This window comes from Schistocerca nitens, chromosome 7, assembly GCF_023898315.1.
Source record: "Schistocerca nitens isolate TAMUIC-IGC-003100 chromosome 7, iqSchNite1.1, whole genome shotgun sequence".
Classification (NCBI taxonomy): Eukaryota; Metazoa; Arthropoda; class Insecta; order Orthoptera; family Acrididae; genus Schistocerca; species Schistocerca nitens.
In genome coordinates, this window is record NC_064620.1 from 290,328,692 (window position 1) to 290,345,608 (window position 16,917).

General features: G+C 42.6%; 1 protein-coding gene across 1 annotated transcript in view; it reads right to left on the reverse strand.

The window, feature by feature from the left end:
- LOC126195155 (mediator of RNA polymerase II transcription subunit 17) overlaps positions 1-13,908 on the reverse strand; it is a 99,333-nt gene extending 85,425 nt beyond the window's left edge. Inside the window, exons 1-2 of the mRNA XM_049933662.1 lie at positions 13,784-13,908; positions 13,464-13,652 (exon numbers count right to left, since the gene is read on the reverse strand). Of these exons, the coding sequence (XP_049789619.1) occupies positions 13,464-13,652; positions 13,784-13,872 (278 nt within the window). The 5' untranslated portion in view covers positions 13,873-13,908. The remainder of the gene's footprint in view (positions 1-13,463; positions 13,653-13,783) is intronic.
- Positions 13,909-16,917: the final 3,009 nt, after the last annotated feature.

Genomic DNA, 16,917 nt, shown 5'->3' on the forward strand with positions numbered 1-16,917 from the left:
CCACATGCAGGAACATCTCAACATAGTCGGCCCACTACTCTCCTCCAATGGATGTCGATACCTGTTGACAATTACAGCCAGATTTACACACTGGCCAGAGGCTGTCCCTATCCCTGACATTTCAGCTGAAACTGTGGCTGTAGCCTTTGTTCAGACCTGGGTGTCCCACACTGGATGCCCCCCGACATCATTGCAAATCGCAGGTACCAGTGCATCTCGGCCCTCTTCCAATCTCTGACAGCCACCTGTTGCTCCAATTTCCACCATACCTCCAGCTACCATCCTCAGCTAACGGAGTGGTGGAGCAGTTCCATGGCACACTTAAAACTGCCCTTACATGCTATTCATCCAAATGTCTGCTGCCCTACCCCTGGTACTTCTAGGCCTGAGGATTGCACATAAAATTCACCTGGGAACTTCTCCTGTGGGGCTGATATACAGACAGCCACTCGCCATTTCCAGCAAGTAATCTCACTGCTTTCCAACAGAACCATTCCAGTTCTCGTACATCAGCTCCAAGGTCTCATGGCTCAGCTACAACGAACACCTCTGCTACATCATGGTGAGCACCATACCTTCATCCACTCTGACCTCACAGCATGCACACATCATGCTTTAGATGGATGCCTACCAGCTTACGTCCTGCCCTCAGTATTTGGGCCTGCACTTAGTGTAGTAATGAAGGAACAAGACTTTTCCATTCATTTGTATGGGGCCACAATAACCATCTCTATAAACAGACACAAGCTGGCTTATGTCCTAGAGACCCCTCCAGCCAACGATCACAGCACCATTGATATGGAGTTGCCCCCACCTTCCACCAGTCCCAGTCACAGCACCACCAACACAGCCTCCAATGCTATGCAGGCCAAAACCATCCCCTATGCTGTTCCTGATGTGCCACCAGTCAACGTCACTCCTGATGCCGTGTCCAACACACTACCACTGACGCAGCCCCCCAACGCTGCCTGTTGCCCACTGCCAATCAACTATATGACTGACACCCCATCCTGGGACCCCGATGCCACCCTGATCTCACAGGTGACTGCCACTCCTGACAGAGTACCATCACCACCGCCACTAACACCTGCACCACTAGAGTAGCAACACTATTTCACAGGCTCCCAATACCATGCACAGGAGCTGCCCCTGCCCCTCCTCTCACAGGGAACCACACCATGAGCACTAGCACAGCAGTGACAGCCCATACATGTCCCCCACCCCCCAGCAGACATCCTCAGTCATCTCCAAACACCCCTCTGCATGGTTGGCACCAGTTTTCCTTTTGTAAGGGTGGAACTGTGTGGCAAATCCTTCCGTTCACCTCCACCTGTAGCAGCAGATGACAGGCTGCACTGACAGAAAGCCAGCGGTCAGTGAAGCGACTACTGGCCAAGGTACCACTGTAATCCCCCCCCCCCCCCCAAGCACCTTCGCGTCACTTCTGTCAGAGGTATAGCTTAGATTGCCACACTTTCCAGATGCCATACACACCAAACCATTTCTCGGGCAGCTTCTTCTTCCACTTTGATGAGGCAACACCACCTGGCTGCACTTTTGGCAGCTCATCTCACGCAACACCATGCGGCTCACATCACTGTCTGCACATTTTGCTGGAGTACGCACAGACAGCAGGATTTTGCCTCTACATCCTGTGTCAATGTTTTGTCATAGTTCAGTTAATGAGAGAAGTGCTAATGCGTCTTCAATACCACCTTCCCCAGCCGTGTTGTCTCCAGGTGCTTCCCTTGACATCAGCTGTACCAAGGCTGATGCAGGACACCTGGTTCATCCCCCACCAGTATCAGCACCTGGAATACTGTGTGCAGTGAGGCGTAAGTAGCGTAATGAAGTGCAGTGTGCACTAGGATTACCAGGTGGGTTTTTTACCATCCAATCCCTGGCCATTTGGGCAGCCCTTTACCACCAAGTGCGCCACTGAAGCAAGTTTCCCCACACTGCCAGATGACATCAAACAAAGTACTGTGAACCATTCATTGTCTGCCCTGTCCAAAGACAGGGCAAGGACCCCCATCCCCCTTGATTAAGAGGCAGTAGCTCCTTAAATTTGATTGTAGTTGTTGTTAGTTTTTAGGAATAATATCTCTGAACCAGCTTATGTGCTTCTTCCAGCACGCCCCTTTATTAATTGTTGTCTTTTTTAATTAGTTTGCCTTTATAGGCATGTAGGCATCTTAGGAGCATAGAAGGGACCCTAAACCAGTCCGTCACTACTTAACTGACTATCCAGCTTCATGCGTGAGGGGAAAAAAAAGAAAAAGAAGAAGAAGAAGAAGATAGGGTCTGTTCCTTGCAGTCGTCAGATTGCTTATATCAAGTTACTGACATGTGATATGATTTATAGAAGCTTTCTCTGAATTCTTAGTGCCCTTAATGGAAATGTGGATGCTGGACAGTTCCTCTGGGCTCCACATAAGCTATGTGCACAGTTTGCTCTGGAAAGGGACTTTCACATTTTGCATTAAGAGTAACCTTGGTACATTACCTGTTGACAAACCTCATATAAATACCCTGTATTTACTCCAGATATAGATTGAATTGTGTCAAAGTCTCTCATATCAATTTTAAAACTTATGGCTTGGATGACATCACAGACATACAGTTCGATTTGGCTACTGGCATTTTCCATCATAATATGAGAAGAGTATCACTTTTAACATTTCCCAAATGGTCACAGCAGTAGAAAACAGCCTCAAGCCATGAGCTGCATCTATTTAAAACAGGGTTAAGGGGCGGTAAAGCTTCTTGTAACATTTACTTGGAAAGTTTTAGTCTCAAAGCTTTAACAAACACATTTTCTAATCTGGACAATATAATATTTTCTTCAAGTTGCAGGAGTCATAACTATTCTGCTACTTTGTACAAAGTGTGTACCAGACTTTGCATTCAAGCCGTTCACCTGCTTTATTCATATGTGGCAGCATTTGTGACTATAACATGGCACAGGTTTTATTTTATTTTTTCATTTTTTTCATACACCCATGTACTCCGCATATTCTGTGCATGTTACTGTCACATATTTGGCTTAGATCTGCAAAAACACAGTGCGAATTTTTATGACTTTTAAAAAAAATCACCATGTACTGAATTGTTCAGTTTCATGCTGGCTATTTTTGCCAACATGAGAGCCTTGTATAAACTGTTTTACAATATATTGTTTTCTACAGTCCTTTAGGTACTAGCCACATTTTCTGGTGTTGACTGGCAATGAAACTAATTCTCTGCCACCTCTGAAATCTGAAATGAAGCTTGGATGTGTTGTGTAATCTGGAACTGTTTTTTGCAAGCGATCTGCAATTCAGGTGCAAGCATTTATTAATGTAACCTGAAAATGTTGTGTATTTCACTACCAAATGCAAAAAACATCATTACTCTAACAGCTTAATTTTTGTACAAAAATTTATCATATAGCTACTGCACACATTGTTGAAGCCCCTGGGCACGTAGAAAATTTCTTTTAGTTGTCTTTTCCTTAAAAATGATATCACAAAATATAAGCATATGTATAATACAGGGAATTAATTGCTGGCATCACACTGCACTACAAAGGTGACTAGCCTAATGAATAAGTACCACATCGCTGCAATAATAATAGTTCTTTACTCTCTCTCAGCATTTCACGAAGTCAAGTAGAAGGAGCCAGTCAAGTGACACATGTTACACTATGTTGCCTGTTTTGCAGGTATATGAACAGTCTTGTCCAGTGCAACTGGCTGCATGGTGCAGCACTCCCCCCCCCCCCCCCCTTGCAACCCACATGCACACACTCCATTGCTACTTATCACAAAGTTATTTTATTTAAGCAACAACACAGCAACTTTCATTGTTGTATTCAACACCGGAATAGATTTGTTAGGTAGCACACATAAGGGCTATGAAACTGCAAGACTTCACACGGTTGGTTGGTTGATTTGGGGGAGGGGGGGGGGGGGCAACAAGCAAGGTCATCGAGCCCATCAGATTAGGGTAGGAAGTCAGCTGTGACCTTTCTAAGGAACCATCCCTGAAGAAATTTGGGGAAATCTTAGAAAACTTAAATCAGAATGGCTGGACACAGGTTTGAGCCATCATACTGCAGAATGCGAGTACAGTGTGCTAACCACTGTGCCATCTCACTTGGTGACTTCACGTGTTTTCAGGATGTATATGTGGGACAACATCGGACACATTGTGTATCTACTTTTGTTTTGTAAATTACTCCTCTTTTTTATACACTATGAGAACAAGAACCATTTGTTGAATGATACATCTATAAAAAAAACATATGCACTTAAAATACAACGTATGAAATACACCAACAAATGCAAAGACTGGATTGACTGAAGCCTCCAATACTGCTTCCCAATTCTCAATCAACTCTCAACAAACTTTCAACCTAACCTATACTTTGGGAAACACAACAGATCAGTCTGTCACTACAATTTATGTTTCAAAAGACACACAAAAAGCAATGTTAGTGTTCCATTCACCTTCTCTTTGTGCATGTGTGATGCCACACACCACAACATCACTATGTCACAGGCTGAAGCTACCATCTGGTATCAGTAGGATCAGTTGACCCCAAAAATCTGCCCTCAAGTTATCACTTTCCAATGGTCGCCTTCCGAAGGCCACCACTATGTTGCAGCATTGCCCTTGTGGATGGAGAGGCTTGCTTTTTCACATGAAGCTGAGGGTCATGCCGGCTGCTGTGCAGCTACTGCAATGGTCTCCCATGTGTTGTGAATGGAGCCTCAAGATACTAGGTGCCCTCCCTGAGTAATTAGCATTTCACCGCATGGCCGTGATCCAGGAATCCTATTTACATAAACGGGGTGAATCAGGCCTCAGGGGAATTAGAGGCAAGTTGATTTATGCTAGAAATCTAAAACAATATAGAATATCTATTTATGCCAAGAATGGACTCTCATTCATGCCAATGGCAACTTTTGCTCCAGGGACTTAATTAATGCCCATCAGGATGAAACAGAGTAAGGAAGGAAGCATGAGGGAAATTTTATTGGCTGAGGTTACCTTCCTTAGGTGGACTGTGCTCCGACTTCCTAGGAAGTCAAGAGATTGGTAGAAAGCTGCTTACAGCTGACAACTGTTGGTTGGTTGCGATGTCAGTGCTCACAACTTGGTGGGGGAAGCAGTGATACCAACAACTGAGGCAATCTGATGATCTTGAGTAGCTGTAGGGAACTTACCTTCAGGAATTGAAGAAGGGAAGTAGTAAATGACATAACTTTTGGGTCCATCTTAACTGTCAGCTTTGTCAAACAATGTCATATGGCATCAGAGCCATTTTTATCTGACCAAGTGCATGTTAAGTTTGAGGTTGGAATGGGTCTTAAACAGACCATGGCTTACAGGAATCCTAGGAAAACAGACACAGGCTTATGCAGGAAAGAAAGAAAACTCATGCTTATCTGGAGTCAGAACTTCAATGTGAAATCCAGTATATCTTGAGGATGGCAGGTAAAGTGAAGTCTGTCCTTATGAACTTGTGTTTAAAAACCTGTTCAATCACCAAGTAGTGCACTGACAGGAATGTACTTTGGTGGAGCAATAATCTGGACTTGCAAAGGAAGCAATGAGAAGACTGTTCAATGCTACAAGAGAATATCGGGAGGCCCTTGCCAAATACAACCTTGCAATTAAGCAAGCAAAACTAGCATCCTGAAACATACTCTGTGAGGAGATGGAAGGTACACGTACTTGTGCCAGACTTCATAAAACCCTCACTAGAATACCAACTAATCTAGGAGGCACTCTATGGAAAGAGGATGATGGATGCACAAGTACAGCATGAGAGATGACAGATGATCTCAAGAGCCACTTCCCTCAATGCTCTCTGCAGAAAACACAGATCTGGACTCAGTCCCTGAAAAGTACTAGTTTAAAGGTAATTAAAGGAAGAACTGGTGTTGATTTCAGAAAAAATGCAGTGGGTTGTGAGAATGTTTAAACTGTTCAAGTCACCAAGCCCATATGGAATCTTTCTGACTCTACTGCAAACAAACAGGAGGAAGATTAATTAGATTCCTACACAGACTGTTTAAACTAAGTCTAGCAATAGGAGCATTCCTAATGCTTGGAGGAGAATGATGGTAGTTTTCATTCTAAAGGCCAGGAGAATTGTTCCTACCAAGACTAAGGACACGAGACAGATCAGCTATGTCCTCCTTTCTCCTAAAGACATTAGAAAAACTGGTTAATGTGCACATTAGGGAATGGAAGTTAACTGAGGTTCCTCTACATAAAAACCAATATGCACATTAACCAGGCAAATGTTGTGAAACACCACTTCAGCAACTTGCTGGGAAGGTGGAAAAAGCTCTACACTTCCAAGTAATCGCTCTCTGCATTTTCCTGGGTACTGAGGAGGCTTTTAGCAATATGACTTTCAAATCCATGTTTAGAGCTGCAGAAAAACATGGCTTTGAGACCACCATCGCAAATGGATTAAGACTTATGCTGAGTACACAAAAAGCAGAAACCACCACAACGAGTAAGAAAATGGTGATCAACACCACTAGAGGGAGCTTCGAAAGAGTGGCTCCCCCCCCCCCCCCCCCCCCTCCCGTACCATGGAACCTAGGGATGAATGAGTTCATTGAAAAGTTAAATACTAGAGGTTACTTTTACCAAGGATAGTAGTACTTGGCAAATTTGCTAGTACTGTTAGAACAATTGCACAGATAGTGCAGGAAACAGGATCTAAGAGTCAGTCCCAAGAAAACTGTTGTAGTACTGTTCGCGAGGAAGAATATCCATGACATGTACCGAAATCTCGAGCATTTTCACAGACCTCTAATAGTAAAGTAGACAGTGTATTTAGGGGCAACCCTGGTGTTAAACTATCATGGCCCCCTCACACAAAGATTATGTGGTCCAAAGTGAAAAGTGCTCTTTCATGGGCACTAGAAGGGTCTGTAGTAACAAGCAGGGTCCAACCCCCAGGAGTATGTAAAGGTACTGAAATAAGACCTATGATGACTTTTGAAGCTACAGTATGGTGAAATAAAGTAGACAGGAGATGGCTGCTAAAGAACTTGGCAATGTGCAAAGTTTTGCCCACTTAGTCATAACAGAGGGAATTAGCAGTACACCAACTGCTGAGATGGACACCACGCTGGTCACCTTTGAATTACAATGGAGACAGTGACAAGGGGCATACTGTTTGAAACTGGAAATAAATGGAAACCTTATCTTCAAAATCCCACACCAATTAGTGAATGGGGTGAATATCAGAAAAGTCAGGGAAATGTCAGCTGACTATACAATAACTTCCAGCTGCGTCAATATACCCCTTTCAAGGTAACAACTGGAAGTAGAGAGAAGAGGAATAGTGAACCACAATACCATTCAGGAGACACAATCTAGTTTAATGAGAGGTTGAAGACAGACAAGGGTGCTCGTTAGCTGGTTTGAGAGGGGGGAGGGGGGGGGGGAGTAAGTGAACAAACAATGAGGTGATCAGTCCCTCGATCAAAGACTGGTGAATCCAGTTGTAGAGATGTGCACAGAGAACATTTTCTGATCTACTCAGGAGACTCATAGCAGGAAAAGAGAGAAGGCTAAAAATGTAATGGACACCTTTTGTAACATCAGTAACATTAGCAACATGAAGGAGATATGGAAGTCAAAAGGTGGGCATCACCAGGGCTCTGCATGTGAAAGGAAATGCCCCATTCCCAGCTGTCACACTTGATCCATTTACAGTCAAGAGCACCCACTATTCAACAAAGTGTGGCAACCAGAATAGAAAATTAGGTACAGCAGAAAGGAAGCAAACTGAATCTAAAAGTGATTAAAACAGAGTAAAAGAGGGTGAAAGAGTAGCCTGGTCAAGGAAGTAGGGTCAGGGATCCCTCATATCTAGCATACAATGGGAGATGCCCCACCCAAACAACCTGGCCCTGCTCTACAGACAGATTAAAATGTTATACTTGAGAATAAAAGTCACTTTCACTGAGAGAACTATGAACCACTTCAACCAATTGCAAATCACTCACTAATATTAGAGGCAATGTGTCCATAAGTCCATACTTATCACAGAGGCCAGAAGGAGGAGGCATTCCATCAAGATATGAGCTGCTGTCTGTAAGGCTCCACCACAATGTGGGGGTAGCTCATTACACAAAAGAAAACTATGGGTTAGCCTAGTATGACTGATGGGGAGACTGCATAGATAGGACTGTAGATTCCTTCTGGGAGAAGCAGAAGGAAGAGCACCATGCTGCATTGGTCTCTTTGACTATGCCGAGCAACACAAGCAAGATGAAGAAGGTCAACGAGGTCATGAATTGCAGAGACTAAAGCCTGGCAAGAATAGCACTGGCCAATCGCCTGGAGACTGCTCATTGAGTCAGTTCACATAAAACAAAATCCATGGAGGCCTGTTTAACAAAATGGAGAGCTCTGCTAATGGCAAGAAGAGTAAAACCATAACCCACATAATCCAGAGTTTTGGAGCTGCTGCTGTGAAAGATGGTAGCATCCTGGAACTCTTGAAGAACTTGACATAACAGATACTGAATGGTCATGGGGTAGGCAGCGAGTTTAGGGCCTTGGAAAAGATTGGTCCTAATCCATGGCCTGGGCACATTCAAGGGAAAATGCATGAGATGCAGACCTTGGAAGGGGGAAGTGAGGCACATACCAACTGGTAGTCCCACCCAAGGACAGGTATTCAGAGGACGACACCACTCATACGTAAAGAGAATGGGATATGAGGGATGATCAGGAAACTGTTGAATTATGATTGCATACAAGACCAAGAGCTGGTACTGTCAAATCTGACAAAAGAAGATCCCTGCTTCAGCAATGAGACTGTCAACAGGACTAGCCCGAAAAGCCCTGGTGGCCATATGCACATCATGATGGTGGACTGGGTCTAACAGTTTTAAAGCTTAGGGGCCGCCAAGCCATAAAGCTGGCAACCAAAGTCCAGTCAGGACAAAACCACAGCCCAGTAAATAGAGATAAAAGTAGCATGATCTGCACTCCAACATGTGTGGCCAAGGAAGCACAGAACGTTAAGCTTCCACATGCAGCTAGTCTTCACGTCACAAGCATAGGGCAGCCAGAAGGCCCAAGAAGAGGGGCTGTGCTACAATGTCTAGGTAACTACGTAGAGCTCCAGGCCAGGATGAATGTGGAACGACAGGCAGAAATGCATGACCCACATTTTTGTAGGAGAGAATTGGAAACCACGGGAAGCGCCCATGCAGAGGCCCACTAGATGGTACTTTGGAGCTGACTTTCAGCAGAGGCCAACATGTAGGAGTTACACCGACCGCAAAAATCATTGACATACGACACAGGGGAGACCAGCAGTCCAACAGAGGTCACTAACCCATTAATGACAATGAGGAAAAGTGTGACTGTCAAAAAACAGCCCTGTGGGACACCATTCTCTTGGAACTGTGGGGAGCTGAGTGAAGTGTAGAGTCTAACCCGGAACAACCAGTGGGATAAAAATGGTCAATAAAATCGGTAGGGGACCTTGAAAGCCCCAGTCCTGAAAGGTGATTAAAATGTGATGACATCAAGCAGTGCCATATGCCTTATGCAGGTCAAAAAAGATTGTGACAGGGTGTTGGGATTTACAAAAAGCCTGTCAGATGGCTGTTTCCAACCTAAACAGATGGTAAGTTGCTAAACATCCATCCTGGAAACCACACTGATAGAGGGATAAAAGGCCCTGAGATTTTAGAACCCAGCATAATCTATGGACAATCATCCTTTCAAGCAACTTACAGAATACTTTACTCAGACTCATCGGCTGGTAACTATCAAGAGATGTATGGTTCTTGCCTGGCTTAAGAACTCGGACAACTATAATAGCTCACAGTTCTGAGGGGAAAGCACCTTGGAGCCAAAGACAGTTGAAGACCCTTAGGACACGTTGCCTTTGGGGAATATTCAGGTTTTTGATCATCTGACAGTGAATTACATCAGGATCTAGGATTGTGTCTTGGGTTGAGACAAAAGCCTGAAGTAGCCCCCACTCACTGAAAGGCCCACTGTAGGATTCAACTAGGTGGAGACAGAAACATACAGGGATCTCTGCACTAAGTTGGTTCTGCAGTAGAAAGGTAGCCACATCTAGAAGATGCCAATGCTGTCATAAAGTGGGTCGCAAGGTGTTCTGCAAGAACCAATGAATTGACACAAAGACTGCACTGTAGGCCAAGACCCTAAATAGCTGTTGAATGTTGGCTGCCTCTGGAATGACATTCCCATCAAAGGCTAAGATTAAAGGCACCTGTTATCCACATGATTATCTTAGAGCCTTTTTTGTACACATCTGAAAGTATATGCCTTGCCACTGGAGATTAATATATAGTTCCTCACCTGTTTGGAGTGGAAGATGATTCCTTGGACCACATTCATAGTTTTGTATGAGGCCATGGCCATTGGTATGTCACATAGATGATCACATATTGTAGATTGGGCACCAGAGGAAGTTTTAATTAATAAGGAACCATGTTTCATTTTCCCCAGAGACTCAACTTACCCAAATTTGTCTTCACTGTTTTACTGTTTTTGACAAAAAAAAAAAAAAAAAAAAAAACAATGGTTTCATTGCAACCAAGGTATCCCCATCAGTCTGAGAACAGACAAAGTATTGGGTAAAGTATGTCGCTCCCACTAGTATGGGGCTGTATGTCTCTGCATTATACTAATCTTTCCCATCTGAAGAGACTACAGTGCCAGTGGATGAAAGCTTAATTTGCTTCATGTGTGAATCTTCTGCCATGGTACCACCTACTCTGAAAAGAGGCTCTTTCCATGGGTGCCACAGCAATGGTTACATGGCCTGTAAACCATTGCCCAGAGTCCTCATGCCCCAGCTACAACAGGTACATACTCCTTGGCTTGAGTGAGGAGTTTCCAGCTCAGGCACCAAAAGAGTGATTCCTGTGTGGTTAGGTGGCTACCACTGTGCAGGAAATTGTTGACCCCCACCCCACAATGGAATGGCTTCCATACTGGGTTTTGGATGTAGTATCTTTGCAAGAAAAGAAGGGTGCAAAGAAAGAAGGTGCAATGGTGGAACATACACTGCACTGAACAACCCTCCCTGCACAATCCGAACTTCTGTAAAATTTCAAAAGTAGCAAGTCAAACTCAACAAAATGACCACGTAGTTACAAAGGAATAGTTGTAGAATGCCAAATGGGAAGAAACCAAAGTGTCCAAAATCACAAAAAAGATCCAAGCATGAACAGTACGAAGAAAAAAATCCAAAGGAAAGGCGGAGGGGGAAAAAAGGGGGAGGGGGGGTAGGTTTACAGCATGGAAAGGGAAGTAGCACCACAAGGGATAAGGGATGGGGACACATTGTGGCCAAGCACATACTCACAAGAGAGATATGAACCCCCTGTGGAGAAGATGGTGTTAGGGTCAGGGTGTATGGGGTACAGCCTAGACTAGAGAGAGCACTCTCTAGGGAGGCTGGCACTTATTCCAGGAGGAAATATCTGCTATCAGAAAGTTCGCAGTGGAGAACTGTCATTAAATGCAACAAGGACCATGGGATCTACATTCATTCAGACATAGGAGCAGCTCTGAAATCACTATCAGCTCTTGCAACAAAATCAAAGATTGTTGCAAAACGCCATGAAGCTTTTGTGAGGAAAGGGGAATGCAACAGTGTTAACATGGTGTGGGTTCTTGATCACTCAGGAATTAGTGGCAACAAATAAGCTGATAGGCTGGCAAGGACAAGTGCGACAACTCCACATGTTCAACCGGGGCCTGTCCTATCAACAGACCAACAATAAAATCAAAACTATGTAGCTGGATTAGGAGATAGCATGCAGAATATTGGACTAAGATCAAAAAACAAAAACATAACAAGCTAACGATACTCAAGTCATATTTCAAGAGAAATTCTGCAATCCTGGGCTCAAACAGGAGGCAGATTAAACTCATGGTAGGACTAATGATTGGCCTTAGGAACACCTACACACAACTGGTATAGATAAAGAAGCCCCCGAGTGAAAACTATGTTGTGAATGAAATGAAATGTGTCACAGTTAATCTGCCTGTATGAAGCATTGGAGATCAAAAAACAAAGAATATTCAGGTCATTAATTCTTGAAGAAATTGTGTCTAATAAATAACTGGTAAAGGAGCTCCTTCTACTCTTTGAGGGTACTGGCTGGCTTTACGAGAATAACAGGGAGAGAGAGCGTATAGTAAACCCAGTTTTAGTGCAAGCAATAGAGGGGTTGAAACCACTGTTGTTTTGTCTACCAGCACAAGTCAATCAATTACTTCCCAATGGCCCATACTATTTCTGCGACTACTTTTATTAGACACTGTAGGATTTACTACAAGCAGCTAGAGACGTATATATCAACTCGACAGAACTCTGGGTAACTGTGCAAGTCTTACACAATTTGGTGTTGCATTGACCAGAGGATGCCCATTAACAATTGTATCACCTCAACAATCATTCATGATGCCTACACTTAGGACTTGATGTTGAGGTTCTTTGTCATAGAGGTTTAGCCCTTTTTTTCCAGTCCTGACAGTGAAACTAGATTCCAAGTTTCCTTGGGCATAAAATGTTCCACCATCAAAACACACAGTGGTCACTGCCATAAGCACAGAGGTTATGGTTACAGAAGACTGGCAGTGGTTACCTGTCCCTAGCTCAGGAACCTTAGCTAACACAACTCGTATCTGGTAATGTTGACTGCGCTCCTTGATGTGTTCATCATTTAGCATGACCCGGCAGCTACAAGAATATGGATAAAATTCAAATGGCTCTGAGCACTATATGGATGAAGCAAGACCTCAGCTAGCTGTCCCTTCATCCTGCTCATGGAATGGGTGTTGTGTTGTCATCATCCCTTCATCATCACAGACATGAAAGTCACCAATGTGGCATCAGCTGAAATAAAGCTTACAACTCGGCAGCTGAACTCCCCCTGACGGGGCCTCCCGGCCATCAACACCACAAGATCATTTCATTTCATTTTTCCTTTTTAATCTTCCCAAACCTACCCATCCATCCTCCATGAGGAAGTAACTACTAATTCTGAAAGCTACGATGGTGCTATGCACTGTTAGATTAGATTAGACTAGATGTTACATGTGCCTATCGACTGTACAAAACATTCAGTCTCATAATTTTATACCAACTGCAAACTTTGTATCGAAAACTTCAGCAATAAGTTTTATCTATACATTAGCATCTTTATTAACTCATTTGCATACAATTTCTGTTGTGTGGATGTATGCGTCGTTTGTCTGATACTAGTTGGCATGGACAGAGGGATAGGAACAGATCATTTCATGCATGTCAAAAAAAGGAGCACAGACAAAGATTCCACAAAAACGAATTATTCTCATATTCTGTGAGGATATAAAGCGGTTGTTTATACACATACATCCAAACTCCGTAAACAACTATGAAGTTCGTGGGAAAAGTATACAACCTTAATTTGTTCCTAACAGAGTCCCATGGCCACAACGAAGACTGGTAGTTGACTGGGTCTTTCGCTGACGACTCTTCGTCGCTTTTGTCCAAGTTTTCTCCATTATCTTTCTTCAAGTCATCCACAGCAGTTTTACTAAAATCAATTTTCTGAGCCAATTTCGCAAGGTTCTCTGACATAGAGAGGGGGCTGTAACATAAAACATTAAGCTTAATACTGGTGGGTTCTGGTCTGTTAGGGATTTCTGAATACAGCTTCCCTTCAGAACAATTATGAAAGTAATCTGCAACAAAACAAGGCATTTCTCAGAACATTCTTACCTCTGATAGATTTCCTGCCCATCATATGATATTTCCTGTATCTGATTTTCAATAGGAGCCTCAACAGATATGTTAACAGAATAAGCCATGTTTGTTTACGGCAGACGGAAATACTTTGACATAGGCGCAAAGATTAAAACACCAACAACAAACGTTTCCTTGGGAACCGCAGATAATTCACTGCTAGTGATGGGCTAAACTGCGATTTTCCGATATCAGTGATTTCTGTGAATGCTACTATTCAGTATCTGTTATTCTTAACTGTGATTTGTCGCAGTTAAGAATAGCAGTTAAGGAATCCAGCTCTTGTATCCCTCCGCACTCTACCACTGCGATATCTGCTACTTCTGCGATTTCTGCGACTTCTGCGATTTCTGCGACTCGCCACCGTATGAATAAGTTACATCTGTCCACACAGAAAATTGCATCTCAACAAACCTGTCATTGGTAAGTATGTTTTACGTTTGTTCTTCCGTTGACTTTAATTTTGTGTTAAAGAAACAACTGTGAAAATATTAATAGTGTAATTAATATGTAAGTAGCCATACAGTAGCGTAATAGTTCGTGTTTATAAAATGAATTCTAACATATGGTTATGTTCACAGGTACGCGAACTGCATTTCAGTCACTCAGTAAAGTGATAACTCAAAATATCATTGTCAACAGATCTGGAGAAATTGCCACTGCGTCTTTAGACCGTTTTCGTCAGACGAGAGGTTAGTTTCTAAGTGTTTCGATGGACTTAATTACTTCAGTGAGATCGTTCTTGCAAATGTGAAATATACCCCATTGAGTGGCTTTCGTTAGAGCAAATTTTAGCAATCTACTCTGTCAATTATATTGCTTGTAATTAGTGACAGCAAAAATTGTTTAATAATCCTTGTGGTTTTGCAGACACGGTTCTGACTGATTACTGGTTGCTGTACGTATCTATCCACATCTAGGCTGTTGAGAGAGACTCGTGAAGATTCAAGACAGCTCTTAGAAGATTTTGCAGTTTAAAAGTGACATAATTGTGAAATAAGTGTGCAGATGAGTGATTAAACTGTGTTTTATTGAAGCTGTGCGATTTTAAAGGAATAATAAATGTTAAATACAGTGAGTGAATAATGAAAATCATATTTTCCACATGTTTAAGCCGTCCTATACCCGTAATTTTCCGCCACTTATTTACTGGTAAACACTAGTTGGAGAGTGACATGCCCCCCCCCCCCCTTTCACCACAATCTTGGTGTGACACTGACCTGTAACATATCCCAAAGTCTACAATATGCATTTTGAGGCTGTTGATATGAGAGTGGGAAGTACAGATCTTCCATTTAAATCCGGAATAGCTTAAGTGCATTACTTGAAAGTAACACAGGAAAAGCTTACTTATGTAAGTGGTAATAGTGTCGGCAAAAAGTTCTTGTGTGTGAAGTTGCCATGTAGAACACCAGGTGTAAAGCTTTTATCCCGAGTCTTGAACTGTGTCGGAACAAAAGTGAGGCATTCCTATGACCCAATAATACTGTTTTCATTTCACTACACTTATACAGATGTCTTGAGTTCCTCTGTGTTAACATCGCAAAGTCCAGTAGGCATGTGGAGTATTAAGCAAAACTGTCATTTTGGAAGCAGAATCAAACACATTTGTTACGTTACTTGATATTTTCAGGAGAAAAAGGCAATGTTGCTTCTTATTAATATAATACTTTCAGAGTCACAGCTGTGTTTGACCAACCATAACTGATGCTGAATGTGCATGTCGTCATATAATGTGAAGGGCTTATTTCAATGGCGGTACTAGTCCATTACCTCCACTTTTCTGTCAATAATGCTTCTGAAATTAATGATCCAAACAAACATAAATAAAGGTTCATCTCTAGCAAGAAGCCATATGCTTGAATATTTCTGGTATCTCAATTGCAGATTTTTCAGCGCTCATTTTACTTTACGGCTCTGTATCTCAAAATGAACAAAAATAGACTTGTACCACTAATGAAATAAGTCCTTCATATGCACACACAGCACACCGATCTCGTGAGGCACAAGGCTCTCATAACGAAGTACGTACGTCGGTCAACAGATGGCACTAGGAAAAGAATGTTAACTGCGCTTTTTAATTGCTACTTGCGACACTTAGTTGCGATTTGTCACATAAATCGCAGTCTCTCGGTAGCGAATAGCGTAGTATGAACTTTGCTCAACAGATGGCAGTGCTAACTGCGCTTTTTAGTTGCTACTTGCGACTCTTAGTTGCGACTTGTCACGGAAATCGCAGTTGGACTCCATAGCGTACCGCAGAGATGGACGTAGTACGAACTTTGGCCAACAGATGCCACTGTTAACCGCGCTTTTTAGTTGCTACTTGCGACTCTTGGTTGCGACTTGTCACTGAAATCGCAGAAAGCAGTGCTAAATTCGACCAATAGATGGCTCACGTCTTTGAATGTGAAATACTACTTGCGACTGCTAACTGTGACTGAAATCGCAGTTAGATTATGTAAAGTTGCTACTGTGATATCTGTGACTTCTCAGTCACTGTAATTTCTAACAGATACGCGATTTCCTGCCCACCACATTCACTGCACTATAAATAATTACGCAACTGAACTGTCCGTCAGTGACGCGTGATTCATTGTAATGTGATTTAGACATAGGTGCATGATTAAATTGTGCAAAAACAAGAGGACCATATAACATGGTGAAACATCACAATTTTCGTCAATATATAACCTTTTCGTAAAAGCCGGTTAACATGCTACATATTTTTGCGCCAATGTCTGCGCGTTACATATGGGCAGACAATTCGTAACGAACCGACCGGAAATCTACTCATAATTACGATGTGCATAAGTCGTAAGTTGCAGCTGCTAATTTGAAAAAATTCTACAATCTTTGGGCACAAGCATGGTTGACTGCAGAAATTTTTCTAGAGGAGCAAGATTCAAAACTTCCCAGTTTTTATATAACTGATTCGATGAGCTTGATACATGTCATGACACAATAAATAAATTTGTCAAGGGATACACAAAACATAATCCACATCAAAAATTTGATAGTTATATTCTCAGTATTTTTAAAATAGATTGCTTTGGTGTGGTAATTAAACATCAGCATATTTCAATTAGACATGCAAAATACATCTTTTT